Source organism: Myotis daubentonii, chromosome 1 (genome assembly GCF_963259705.1).
Source record: "Myotis daubentonii chromosome 1, mMyoDau2.1, whole genome shotgun sequence".
Lineage (NCBI taxonomy): Eukaryota > Metazoa > Chordata > Mammalia > Chiroptera > Vespertilionidae > Myotis > Myotis daubentonii.
Genome location: NC_081840.1, coordinates 226,177,292 through 226,191,678, shown reverse-complemented (window position 1 = coordinate 226,191,678; position 14,387 = coordinate 226,177,292). Strand labels below are relative to the sequence as shown.

General features: G+C 42.3%; 1 protein-coding gene across 1 annotated transcript in view; it reads right to left on the bottom strand.

Moving 5' to 3' along the window:
• Positions 1-14,387, bottom strand: part of PROM1 (prominin 1) — an 88,354-nt gene that overhangs the window by 39,956 nt on the left and 34,011 nt on the right. The window contains exons 3-5 of the mRNA XM_059675250.1: positions 12,390-12,445; positions 8,537-8,563; positions 6,374-6,579 (exon numbers count right to left, since the gene is read on the bottom strand). Of these exons, the coding sequence (XP_059531233.1) occupies positions 6,374-6,579; positions 8,537-8,563; positions 12,390-12,445 (289 nt within the window). The remainder of the gene's footprint in view (positions 1-6,373; positions 6,580-8,536; positions 8,564-12,389; positions 12,446-14,387) is intronic.

Below are 14,387 nucleotides of genomic sequence, written 5' to 3'. Positions count from 1 at the left end.
TGAGCAGGGCCCCAGAGGGACGGGACCCTGCTCCCCACCCAACCCCTCCCTCCACTGCTGCAGCCTCCCGCCGTGATCCCATGATGCACCCACCACCTCCACCACCACGTGGGCCGCAGAGCAGGAGCCCGTCTGCTCAGGGAAGACACAGAGCCACGTAAGTGCACTGTTCTGGTAAATAGTGAATCGAATAAATGGGACAATGCTCATGATACACTGTGAGGGAAACAGTAACTGACAAGGGTACAAGGCAGTAGCGTGTGCAATAGTCACATTCCATACACATGTGATTGCAGGTACACACCCTCCGGTGCAGCACACACACACACACACACACACTCACACACACACACACACACACACACACACACACACACACACCTCTGCTCCCCCAAAGAAGACTATCAAGCAAAATACCAAAATGAAAAGACTGCTTTGGGCTTTCTATCAGTGTGGTTTCTCTAATTATCTCTGTTAGTTTTTGTATTGCCTGGGTTGAAAAGAAACATGAGTCACTTTAGCTGTAAAATGCTGTATGAAAGCTGTGAACAAGAATGTACAGGCGGTACCATCCCATTTTACGTGAAGCACGGAACCATGCAGGGTGATGCTGCTTAAAGTCGTGGTTATATTTGGGGAGAGGTAGATAAGGATGTAATTGGTGTGTCCACTTCATAGAAACTCATGAATATGTATTTATGCCAGGGACTCTTTTCATGGCGGAAAACATACTTCAATAAAGACTTTCAAAAACAGTATCTGAAAGGCTCCTCTACCTGAAAATACAACACATTTTTCAAGCCAAAAAAGGTCTACATTTAATCATTCTGGGGGCTTTTAATGTTGACTAGTTACTAACAATCTCCTGACTTAAATTAATTTGACCAATCAGTTTGTTTTTATGTCAAAGCCTTAGTTAGAACATGAAAATGTCACATTTAAAAATGGCTAATTACCAAGACTTTGCTAAACATAGCCACTAGGTGGCAGTAAAGAATTATATGAACATAACAACAGACCAATTTACCTACAGAAGTCAGTAACAAAACTGTTAAGTTTGCCCTAACCATTTTGGCTCAATGGATAGAGCATCGGCATGTGGACTCAAGGGTCCCAGGTTTGATTCTGGTCAAGGGCATGTACCTTGGTTGTGGGCACATCCCCAGTGGGGAGTGTGCAGGAGGCAGCTGATCGATGTTTCTAACTCTCTATCCCTCTCCCTTCCTCTCTGTAAAAAATCAATAAAATACAGTTTTTAAAAAACTGTTAAGTTTGTAACCATTCAAAATAGAAGGTAAGGATAGAACAAAGTCTTGATAGAACAAAGTTTTGCAAATAAGGGACAAACTTTGGGGAGAAAATCCTGATGCAGAATATCCATACCCTGAGTCTGCACCAAAAGCAAAGTCTCCGGCTTTATGCATTCATATATTTACAGGTAGGGAGGCCAGGGGTCTGTGTTTGCATCAAAAGTTCCGTGTCCCCAGGGGACCTCTCAGTCTTGGGAACATGGAGACAGTCATTCACCCAGTTTATAGTCATCATTCATTCCAAGGAGCATCCGTTCATCATCGGTCTCACTTAGAACATTTCCGCATAGCAGTATCACATTAGTTTCCCAAACTATTCCCAAAAAAAGTCTGTAATGCACAATATTCAACAATGTTTCTCAGGTTTACCGAGTCCCAGTGGAATGTGTACTAGAGTAGAAACACAAGATTTTGCCACTATTATTACCCGTAACTCATACTGTGTGAGCTAGAGAAAGCCACTCTCCTTCTGTGAGCTTCAGTTGGTATCACAACATTGAAAACTAGAGAAGTGCTTGTCAAGCCATGGGAAGAGGGGTACTGGATGTCTATGAATTTTATTTTTAAGTGTGGGTTCGTGCTGATGGCAATCCATCCATCTATCTATCTATCTATCTATCTATCTATCTATCTATCTATCCTCGGTGCCATTTGGAATGACCACCTTATAATCCATTGCTGTCAATCACAAGTCTGCATTGGTATTTATGAGGCCTACTTCATACCATAGCAATAATAGTTAAGTGGTGCACTCATGCCAAATAAAGTCAAATGACCCAAAATAATGACTTTGGAGCAGCGTGGTCAGAAGGGGAAAACAAGTTGAGTCATAACAATGCATTTGGAGCTTTATTTATCATGCCAAATTCCAAGCATCCATGACAAGTCAGGGTCGTCACCTACATACACCTGCCCACGACATGGTTTCCTACTGGGGTCCTTGCTGTCTCTCCCCAGCATGTCCAAATTATTTGTCATTCATCATGCTCCAGACCCATCGTGCCATAGAGGAAGTCAAAGTGGACTTGAGAAACAACAGCAAGTCCAAGTCCTCTTGGCTTTTACTGGAACTCCCAGAGAGCTCTCCTGAAATTCTGATGGTCTGTTTCTTACTTCATACTCTATTTTGTCTTTATTTTTACCTGTGCTTAATTTCTCTAAAAAGAGATGAAAACTGCTTCTTTGTCAATTTTGCATAACACGGGGGCCTCTGACCTGTGGTGGGTTCTCTGTGAAGGTGCTTTTAGAGACTGGACTTTGTTTCATTTGGTCCATTTAGAAGATTAGCCATAGGTCTGGAGTGTCCAAGTCAGAAACTGTCTTTGAGCCTTTATTGAATAAACGCCTTTACTTACAAGATCATCAATCAGTAAAATGAGTTGCAATATGACACTGAATTTCAATGCAGCATGCAGTATTTCAAAAGACCCACATTTCTGCTGATCAATTATGGGTCCAATTAAAATGAAAGCATTGGTCATTTTTTAAAAACTGTACTAAACAGAATTCTGGAATAGAATTCAGCAACTGTCAAAGCTGATTTTTAGACCCATGCCACATTGTCAATTTTATTTATAAATTAAGCATGGAAAATTCAGATGCCTACCTGGGCAGGCAGGAAGCGGGAAGGCAAGGAGTGTGGCAGAGACCTATGGGAGCTAAAGGTGGAAGGTGGGGGTGGGGCAGATGCTCTGTGGCCCTAGCAAGTGCCCCCAAGATGGCAGACCAGTACTGCCAGATCTTCCCCCAAATCTGGAAATCTGCATTCTTATGAAAAATCTCCCATTTTAAATATTAGTAACTATTCAAAGAAACAAGAAACTTTAAATACCAGGAAAAACAACTGGTTTCCATTTGTAATCTCTAATTTGAAACTTCTATCTAAACACAAAAGCTATCAAAACATGTACTTTTTTATGCAGTACAATAAAGTCTCTTGAAATGTTTAACAGAAGATAAACATATTACTTTTATGGCAAATTAGCATTATATCTTCTGTATTTTGTAATTGACAGACCAATTTTGTCATGTATACACTTAAAAGTAAAGACTTAAAGCTTTTAAAGAGTAAGGCCATACCTTTGAAACTCGTAGTAATTTTTTTTCTACCAGTTTCTACTGGCTTAATGAAATTAGCCAGTGAAAGCCAAATCAATGTTTTCGGTCTCTAACTGATCTCTTATTTTTTTAAAGATAATTTTTAAGTTTAAAATTTAAATAACTAGCCTTCTCATTCACGTTAAGAAAATCTCATGATTTTCACACAGGCTAGTTCAATTTCTCTTCTGGAACCCTGTGGCCTCCAAGCCAGGAACGGACAGTCACATCCTTATGAAAAATGAACTTTGGAAAATGGCCATCTTCCTGAAAAATGACCGGGATTCCATTTTTACCAGGGTAATTGGCAAGAGCTGACTTATCACACTCAGAAACCTAGACATGTGCTGGAGAAATACAGGCCTCGGTGCTCCTTTTGGTTGTCTATAACCTTTCTTGAAATTCGGAAAAATGCAGTGGCAACAAGTACAAGGGAAAGAAAGAAGGGAAAACTTGGCTTTGTCCACCGCGAGGCACATCTGCTTCAACAGTTTGCAGCGAGAGGTGGAAATTCCATCTCTGGCTGGTGGTCACATAGACTGACGTAAACACATGTCGGCCTGTGTGGAATTGTAGATGCGCAGCTGCCTTTGTGAAAACCCACACACAGGGAGAAGCTCACCACATATAGTCCATATTACTAGGGGTGCCTTCTCCTTGACACCTATCCCTTTCTCAATTAAAATAGAAAAAAATACCTAATTTTTTCAATTAAAAAAAAGGTGAATGAAAAATTAGAGCACTCGAGACTAATTTACACACCAACTCCATTTTTAATTGTGACACTTCCTATAGAGACACAAATAGAATTGAACTTGATAAAAGGCAAGTGAACGACCATGCCGGGGTTTCTGAATTTAAAAAAAAAAATCACATATAAAGATCAATTATCAGCAGTACCCGTCTCTGCTGAGGCCATGTAGGCCTGCAGCTAACAGCTGCTTCTCTGTCCTTTTCTGCCTCCTGCTTTTGTTTACCTGCCTTCCCTCTTATATCATCTTCTGCTGTCGGAACGTACTTTCCTCTCCCTCCTGCCTAATCACAATGCAGAAAGCTGTGTGTTCCCCTGGTCTCCGCACTTCTGGGGTAACTTTGATTACTGATAGATAACACATAGCTATTATTCAACTCATGGTATTGAAGAGACTTGCAAACGAATAGGGGTTTTTAAACGGAAGACATCAAAATACCTTTTTCTAGATTTAATCATTCAAGGTAAAGAAGTTTAAACTTCTAGTCTGCACTTTATTAAACAAACCTATCTCAAATACTACTTTTCTATCTATAATTCATATATAAATTCAATGTGTGCTGTGAGATAAAAGTTTTAAAAGTGTCACGTAGCCTCAAGTAATTGGGGCTCCTTGGAATCTCGTTTCTCAAACTTAATTCGTCCCAGAAGGCTGTTCAAGAAGCGATTTGTTTGAACTCTGAATCATTTCTTCCCCCCATTAGAAATAATGTAAATTGAATTAATCCGTTCCAGACCCCCAAATGACTCCCTATTTTAACCTTTCTTATATACAGTACATGACTAATGTATTGTTTAAGCTATAAATATATACTTCTTTTCTGAAATTTATTGAACCACCCCCTACTAGCCTTAACTGAATTTTTCATATATCACTGTCTCCAAAATACTATCACACTATCACCTGCTAACGGCTGTTCTTTTATTCAATCAACAACAATTTTTCTACCTATTCAATTGCCTGGAATTATTGTTTTGTGAACACTTTCATACCCTTAGCAACATTAGCACTCTTGATGGCCTCTTTATGTTTTAAAATTGTGCTGATCATGGATTAGCAAAAAAAAAAAAAGCATTCTCTCCTTTGTTTTTAAACAAACATGAAGGGGTTGTGAGGTTGAAAGCTCAAGCTTTGGTTGACAACCAAGACATTTTTTCTGTGAACAACCTGGTCGAGAACCGAATTGTTTGAGATGTTTGATTGTACTTGATTTCTGTGGCTGGCAGCCTGGTTGAATGAATGAGGAAATGTGGAATGATGAAGAATATCACAACCACGGAAGGCAGGGGCCAATGTCATAGAGCACATTCCTCAGCTGAGGAATCTGATTTAAACTCTTAACAAAATGTCACCATCCTAAAATAAAAGCAGGATACTTCAGATCTGCTAGTCAGTTTGAAAACTTTCAGCAGTACAAGCCACAGAAAAAACATCCTAAATTGGGATGTGTGCTCCAGACTTTAAGAGAGGGGAGCGGCTTAATTGCAAATTAAAGAAACTAGATACAATGTTAGAAAGTTCATCCCATTCTCCAATATTCTCCAATTGCAAAACTCGGGGACCATGCCCATCCTTTAAGATCTCCTTGGACATACAAATCAACTAGCAAATACTTGCTCTGCCGTTCTGCAGGCTGCCTGTCCCCAATAGCTATTTAAGAGAAGGGAGATGGCTCAGTGGTTGAGCATGGACCTAAGAACCAGGAGATCACAGTTCAATTCCCAGTCAGGGCACATGCCTGGGTTATGGGCTCAATTCCCAGTAGGAAGCGTGCAGGGCAGGAGGCAGCCAATCCATGATTCTCTCTCATCATTGGTGTTTCTCTCTCTCTCTCTCCTTCTCTCTTCCTCTCTGAAATCAATAAAAATGTTGTTTTAAGAGAACGGTGGTGGTGGGGGGGGGGGGGGGGAGCCACCTTTCTAGGAGGTAAATGCTTCCTGCAGTCTAAGGTTCACCAGAATGTCTTCAAAGTGAAGAAACATGGAAGGCCTGGCTGAGCACGTAGGTTAGGGCAGCTTGGTGACAAGGCTAGCTGCTGGTCACAGTGACATCTTTCTGAGCCATCCTGGACATGTTTGTTCTCTCTCTTCTGTTTTTGGAGGGTTTTGTTGTTGTCGTTTCATTTTAAACTAACTCACGGGCTTAACAGGTAAAACACGAGACAGTCCTCCTCCACCCAAAACCCAGGCAGCTGCTGCCAGAGATCCTACTCGCCTCATAAGCACACAGAGGATCAGGAGGGCGAGGGCGTAGTATTTCCTCCGGAAGGGCCCGTCCCTCGTCTGTCGCTGGTGCATTTCTCCGCCGCACTTGTTGAAGCAGCGGCACAGACCGAAGCAGAGCCCCACCAGCGGCATGAGGATGACAAAGAGCAATCCCAGGACAACACCGAAAAGAATCCCGATCTCATACTGGATGACCTGCAAGTCAAGCAGAAGAATCCGCATGTGCCGGAACCCAGAACAAGGGGAACAGCCCCCCCCCCGCCCCCCCCCGCCCCGTGAACACTCTTCATTTTCTTGAACCTGTTTGACACTCTGAGCACATATTCCCACTTGGAAGCTCCCCTTGAAACAGAGGCAGCAGAGATTTGAGCGATGCGAACACGAGGTCAGCTGTTTCTATCCTCTTTCAACTCCCGAGAAAACGTCCAAATACAGGGTCAAGTTGCAAATGGTTTTATTTCAACCCCAGACATAGTGTTTTTAAGTGCTGTACCAATGTTGGCAGAAGTGCTTGCGTAATGAAGACATATAGGGTGTTTTTTAACCAGAAAAATAGGACCAGTGGAAGTTATCAAGGATTCAAAGCAGTTGGATTGAATCAATTAATGTCAAGTTCATGGTCAGTTACAAAAGAAGCTGGAATACACTGAAATTTAGAAAACAGGATCAGACTTTCTGAGCCAGATGTGGCCACTCAGTTTCCCACCCACACACTGGGAATAACATACTTTGTATGGTCATTGTGACCACTGCGGGTAATGTAGGAGTAGCAATAGCGTGCCAAGTACAGTACCAGGCATGGGGTGGACACCTACTAAGTGGCACTGAGAGCCAGTGAGGCTGGGCACAGCTGCCTGGGTCTCAGACAGTTACTAGATGCCTAGATGCTTAGCAACTGGCACAAATTCTAGATACAAGCATGGGACCAAACTATGTTTCCATAATCGCTCCTGATTTTATTCTAGGAGACAGAAAAATTTGTGCAACTGCATCACAAAACTTCACCTCATTCCAACTCACATGCAGTTCCGTTTTCCATAAAATAAGACGTTTTTAAAGAATGGCAGAAAAATTATAGGTTGGCAGTTTGCAACAGGGGCCAGCTAGCCACTTAGCAACAGGTTCTACAGCCAAGCTGAGCCAAGTGAATGAAACGTAAGTGTTGGTCCCAGGAGCCAACGTGATGTTTTTAGAGAGAAGGCTGAGCTTGGAGTCAGAAGACGGGCCTTCAGTCCCGGCAGGGGCGTCTGGTTCCCTGAACTGGAAAGCGTTACAGTAGCACCGACCCCATAGCACAGTGTGAGGGACACACAGTTAATGGTTTAATGGGAAAACAACTAGCCAACTGCCCAGCATGCAGCAAATACTCAACTCCTATTGGTTAACTCTGGGGGCAAATGCTTAAGAGTATTTATTAAGTCAAGGGCACATGGCACTCGAATATTATCTATTTAGATATTGAGGTTAGGATGCTAAAAGAAAAAAAAAGTGGCAAAATTTTGCCACATTCTTCAAGTACCTGGTCCTAATTAAACTAAGGCCCATGACAGGGAGAGTCTTCATTGGCTCCCTTGAGGATTTACATCCTTAGCCAATTGAGAAACCAACCCCAAACTCTTATTTATACATTTTGCTATAGTTTCTCAGCAAATATTCCAAATTACTTACTATTTTTCAAGGAATTTATAATCCTTTCTGAGTCTTAAGAAACACTGAACCCAAACCCAGGAGAGAAAGTGTATTGACATATTTTAAATATATCCTCTCCTTAGCTCCAAACACAAATTTTATCTTTGATACACAAGCTTTCCTATGTTACTAAATATTAGGTCAGACACTATAAGGACAGACGTCATTTCATGGGCCTTGATGACATTCTGAAACACCAGGATCTCTGGGGCGCTTTGTGAACTGCCTTGAAGGGAAGATCGGGATCCGAATTTGCCAAGATGGGTCACTTTTCTCCCCTGAACTACTACAACTGAAGGACAATTAAAGACAACGATGGCAGAGACCAAAGTAAAACCAATCATCTAAAGACCATTATGGTGGACATGACAGTGAGGGAGAGGAAGTTCTGGAAAAAGCATTACATTGACCCAACTCGATGGCTTTAGACAGAGCAATGGGGACGAGCAGACAAGGACGTTACCTGCAGAGTCAACACCACGCTTTCTGGCTGTGGAGGCCACAGCAGTGGAGTTTGTGGGAGGCGGAGGCAGCGTGCATCAAGAAAACAGAAAAAGTTGCATGAGAGGTCAGCCGCAGAGAAAAGTCAGGTGAGAGAAAGACCAATACAAGGCAGACATAGAAACCTTGAGTGCTTGTTGGAGGCAGAGTGCTTTGGTAGAATCAAGTTCTGGAACTTACATTTGAATCACATTTGGATTTCTGGGAAGGTTTTGAATAGGTACACTGATCAGGTATGGAGAGGGGACTGGGAAGGAAAGACGCAATTGCTTAACACGCTACCCATGTGGCCTTCGTAAAATAGAGAAGTGGCAGCTGCCTAGAGCCCCGGAGCCAAAGGCACCACCTCCCAAAGTATCCTTTCTAAAATAAAAACCTGGTGGTATCATTGCCTCGCCTAATAGCATCCCATGGGCCTCACTGTGTTTAAGTCAGACTTCTTAATGTGGCCCAATAGGGTTACCCCTGGCTTCATGGCCCCATTCGCCCCGACCACTGCAGTCTCCAGAAAGCAACTGCTCTCTCCCCTTCCTCACTCTGTGCTCCCTCATGTTGCCTCCTTGTCCAGAATATCTTTCCCATTATGCTTCCCCACCCCCCCAAAACTAAACATCCTTTGTTGTATGCTCCTCCTCGTTGAGATAGATTGAGATTGCTGCCCATCCTCCTTCATGCTGCCTTGGAGTCCTTTACTTGCCCTTTCACAGCACTCACTCCACTTGGGGTGACTGGCTGTACGTTCAGGGGCATGGAGAACAATGACAGCCACACTTGCCATCCTCTCCCCAGTGCCCAGCCCAGGACCTGGCATACAATAGTTGCCTATTCAGAATCAGATAAATGATGAGTTGAGGGACTAGGAGCCACTGCCTAAGACCAACGATTTCTAAACAGTGGCCCACAGCAATGAAGATGGACCAACCCTCAGGGAAGTCAAAAAATAAGATGTAATCAGTTTCCCATTAAGCAAAATTCACTCAATTTATAAGACTATCTTTTTTTGGGGGGGGGGGTGGAGGAGGTGAAATGTGTATAAAAGGAAACAAAAGTTATTATGGTTGACTTAATAAATGTCCTTATGTGGCAAAATGAAATTAGGTGGCTCTAGGTCATTCCCCAGATTACTTCTTTGAAACTGTCTGGTCCAAGAAATCCAAGTATAGAAACTATTGTTTTAGATGGCAGATTTCCACAGATGGGAGAGAAGAATGTGATAGTATTAACTTTTAAATGAGATATCCAAAATGTTGGCGGGGGCAGTGCCGATACCTTTGCCTCCAGGGTCACATGGGGCATGCTGAATGACCTCAGCCTGGCTTCCTGGGTGGGGGCCCTCCCCCCAGGCTTGATTCCTCCCAAACTCACTACCACGGGCACCCCACAGTGCATGTTAAACACTGACTTCAGGCTCCTCCTCTGAAGAGGGTGTCAGGAAATTTGGGGAAGAGCAGGAACCTTTAAAATGGCCCTGGTAGTGGCTGTGAGTAGGAGACCGGCTCTTGGCGCCCACGTTGGGCTGCAGACAGGCAGCACAGCCTGTGAGCTACACCAGGCAGCTGACTGTTCGTGTTTCATTCCCTCCCTCGACGTCAGCCTGTCTGTCATGTCTGATGGGGCACCAACAAACCCCTCTGGGGAGTGGGGTGCCTTTCCACCTTCTCCCTGCCATGCTGGTTGTCATGCATGTACCAGGGTATCATCATTGCGATGCCATGGTTTGCAGCTCAGCCCTGCCACTGCGTGTCTGCATTTTCCTATTTTACACGGTTACTGCAAAGACAACCTGAGAAACAGTGAGGAGCAACGTGCTTTCTGCATCATTCTGTTCTAAGTGCTTTGCATGTACTATTTCGTGCATGTTAAGTGCGTTAGGTCAGGTGGAGCACAGGCCAGAGCCTGTCGGTGTAATGCTCAATCAGTAACAATAAGAAGTAGTTATCAACGCACACCAGCATTGCTCTCATGCCCGAGCTCCAGTGAGCCTCAGATGATGATCCGGTCAAGGGCTTTCTTTGCACAGCTTTCTATCCACTCTCGCACCGCCTTCTGCGATACCTAGAAGACGCTTTCCTCATTTGGAAAGGAGAGCATGTTCCTATAGGCAGTGCATCATCATGCTCTTCAGTTGCTCCTAAAAACAACATGGGTTTGAACAGAACAGGTCTGCTCATACCCAGATTTTTTCAATAAATATGCAAAGTATTGTAATATATTTTTTCTTCCCTATGACTTTTTAATAACACTTTTTCTAGCTTCCTTTATTGTAAGAACACAGTACACAATACATATAACATACAGAACATGTGTTACTCAATTGCTTATGTTATCGGTAAAGCCAACAGTGGGCTATGGGTAATAGAGTGAAGGTACATAGAGTCGAGCTGTGAAATCAAGTAGGCTGAGGTATGAGGAAATGATGCTATTTTTTCCTGTAAATAGCCTGGGAACTTAAACGTTTGAACTTTCAAGCCCAGTATCAATGTCTAGATATACAGTGGAACCTCGTTTCTTGAACTTAATCCCTTCCAGAAGGCTGTTTGAGAAGCGATTTGTTCAAAAACGGAATAATTTTTTTCCCATTAGAAATCATGTAAATTGACTTAATCTGTTCCAGACCCTCAAATGATTCTGTTTCAACCTTTCTTATATACAGTACATGTCTAACTTATCAATAAACACTTTTCTTAAATTTATGCAACCACTCCCTACTAACCTTAAAGAAATTTTTCACGTATGGCTTGCTACCTCAATGCTATCACCAGTTAACTGCTTTTCCTTTATCCAAATCAACAACAGTTTTTCTATCTATTCAATCGCCTGTGATTGCTGGTTTTTTGTTTGTTTTGTTTTTGTGATTGCTACTTTGTGAGCACTTTCCCACCCTTAACAACATTAGCATTCTTTATGGCCTCTTTATGTTTTAAAATTGTGCTAATCACCAGCAACAAAAGCATTCTCTCTTTGTTTGTAGGAAAGACGCTTTTTGTCATGCTGAGCTATCAGCATGGAAGGGTTGTCAGGTTGAAAACTGAAATTTTGGTCAACAACCAAGACTTTTTTCCCTGTGAACAACTTGGTTGAGAATCAAATTGTTTGAGATGGGAGACATTCAAGAAAGGAGGTTAGACTGTACATCAAATCTCTGGCTACCCCGTGAAGGGCTAAGGCGAGAATGTCCACGTATCCAGACCCTTTGACATCCAGCATTCAGACCACTGGGTCACGGAGAAGATCATGACCTCAGACCAACCCAGAGGCCAAGGACACAGGGTTAGTCTCAAGAACGTGACTCTCCTGTAACAACTCTGACCGTGGCTCTCTCCTTTGGAACACTTCTGGGGTTTGTTAGCTGTGTTCAGTCTGCAGACTTTAAGACCCATGAAAACATCTTTGTCATTTATTTCTAGCAAAACCTCCAGGCTCTTTTTGAGTCTCTTCAACAGCTATTGGTAATTAAGGATTTAGGGAGTCAAAAGCTATACCCGAATTTTGACTACATGGGGGTTGGCACCCCAACTCCCACATTCCTCAAGGAACTTTTCCTCTGTTAGCTAAGGAAGTAGCCTACTACTGCCTTTATGGAAATTTTAGTTTTTAAATAACATACAATTTGAAAGGTGAAGGTTTCTTTCAATGCTCCTTTTGTCATTTTTGCTGTAGTTCAAATGAGATTTATAAGGTGCTCCAATATTCCACAAAAGTTCATCAAAAAAGGTTTTTCAGATTACATAACCAGTTGCTTAAAGATTTACTTTTAAAGTCAGTCAAAAATTTTTCATACTTATTTTAATAACAAATACATCAACAAAAATTACCTTCCCATAATCCATTGAGAGTTCAAACTTCTTTTGTAGTACTTTTCTTACAAGATCTGGGGGGCGGGGGTGGAGGGGGAAGAGACAGAACAGTGGCAAGATTAATTTTTCAATAAAAGTATAAAATGTATATTTAGAGAATAAAAGTCTATATATATTCACAAATTATTGTACCTCTCTATATTAGTGTATTCTTAGAATTTTATTCCTATTTCTTAATGCAGATAAATAATAGAGCTGATGAGGCTCTTAACCATAGCAAAGACAGAAGGGCAAATACACTTGACTTACTTCTTTGCCAGTGGCAGAATAGAGAGCTGCTATTTTTAAGAGTTTTCAGTTTCTCACAATACACCTTAATATTTATCAGCAAACCACAAACACTTTATTAAAAGTCACTGATAAAATGTTACACAGATTCTTCATTATTTGGAACCACAAGTGCAATTCCTTTTCTAATAATTTCACATATATAATATTTTACAAATGAAAGGCTTCTTATCATGAACCTAACCCAAGAGTTCCAAATCACATGAGACATCCTTCCCATCTCATCTCCAAACACTGCATAGGACCCTGGAAATTTCAGCTACGCAAAGCTGAACTTTTCCATGCATGTTCAATTTGGGCTAAATTCTCACATAGGTTAAGAGCCACTTCTTCTAATTCACCAATCTAGTAATAATATGCACAACTGGCCCTGGCTGGTGTGACTCAGTGGTTAGAGTGCTGGCCTGTACACCAAAGGGTCGCAGGATTGATTCCCGGTCAAGGGCATATACCTAAGTTGCAGGTTCCATCCTTGCCCCACCCCCCACCCCCCCACCCCCGCCAATGGGGCAAGTGCAGGAGGCAATCAATTGATGTGTCTCTCCTCTTTCTCTCCCTCCCGCTTGTCCCCTCCTTTTCACTCTCTCTGAAAATCAATGGGAAATTACTAATATATTTCACTAAGTCAAACAAATTTGGAAATTTCTGGTTATTTGGATACTTTGACTTAGTTTACCTTTTATCAAAAAAAATGTCTAAGGAGCCAACTCATTGCATGAAACTGTTTAAATCTGATCAAATCAGCCCAGTAGGTGTGATCAGCTCTGATAGCTGAGAGGTTAATTGAAAAAGAAAAAGCAGGGAAGCATGCCTTAGACCAGCGGTTCTCAACCTGTGGGTCGCGACCCCTTTGGCAGTCGAACGACCCTTTCACAGGGGTCGCCTAAGACCATCCTGCATATCAGACATTTACATTACGATTCATAACAGTAGCAACATTACAGTTATGAAGTAGCAACAAAAATAATATTATGGTTGGGTCACAACATAAGGCACTGTATTTAAAGGGCCAGAAGGTTGAGAACCACTGCCTTAGACATTTTATTTTAACTTAAGGCATAACAATCAATACACGTCGCCATCATTTGAAGAGAAGCTGGGGTCCATTTTTGAGAATAGAGGTGAGTTAAAATGGCATCTATGATAAAAGAAAGCTCCTCAGTTATTTAAAGGCTGACTTGGGCCAACCACCCCATCTCCAAGACACAAGCTTAAGGTTGATGAAAATGGTGTCATCGCTGACAAAGTCACACCGCCTACACACAGCATGGGTATTTCAGAGAAAGCACTGGGTGATCATAGAGCCTCCCTCAAGGTACAAGGGGACCTGGCTTATTTGATTCTTCAGTGATAGGAATGGGAAGAGGGCGAGGCTTTTCTCTAACTAAACACTCCTCCCCATCTTAATCTCCAACCATTGGGATCATTGTGTCAGTCAGGGCTCTGTAAAGAAACAGAACCAGTAAGAGACAGAGATGGAGACAAGGATAGAGCTACAGATAAGCTAGAGCTAGAGACACATATAGAAAGCTTTATTTTAAGGAGCTGTGGGGATGAAATCTTTAGGGCAGGCTGGCCGGCTGGAAACTCAGGCAGGAGTTGATGCTACAGTCTTGAGGCCGAATTTCCTCTTCTGCCAGAAATCTCAGTTTTTTCTCTTAAGACCTT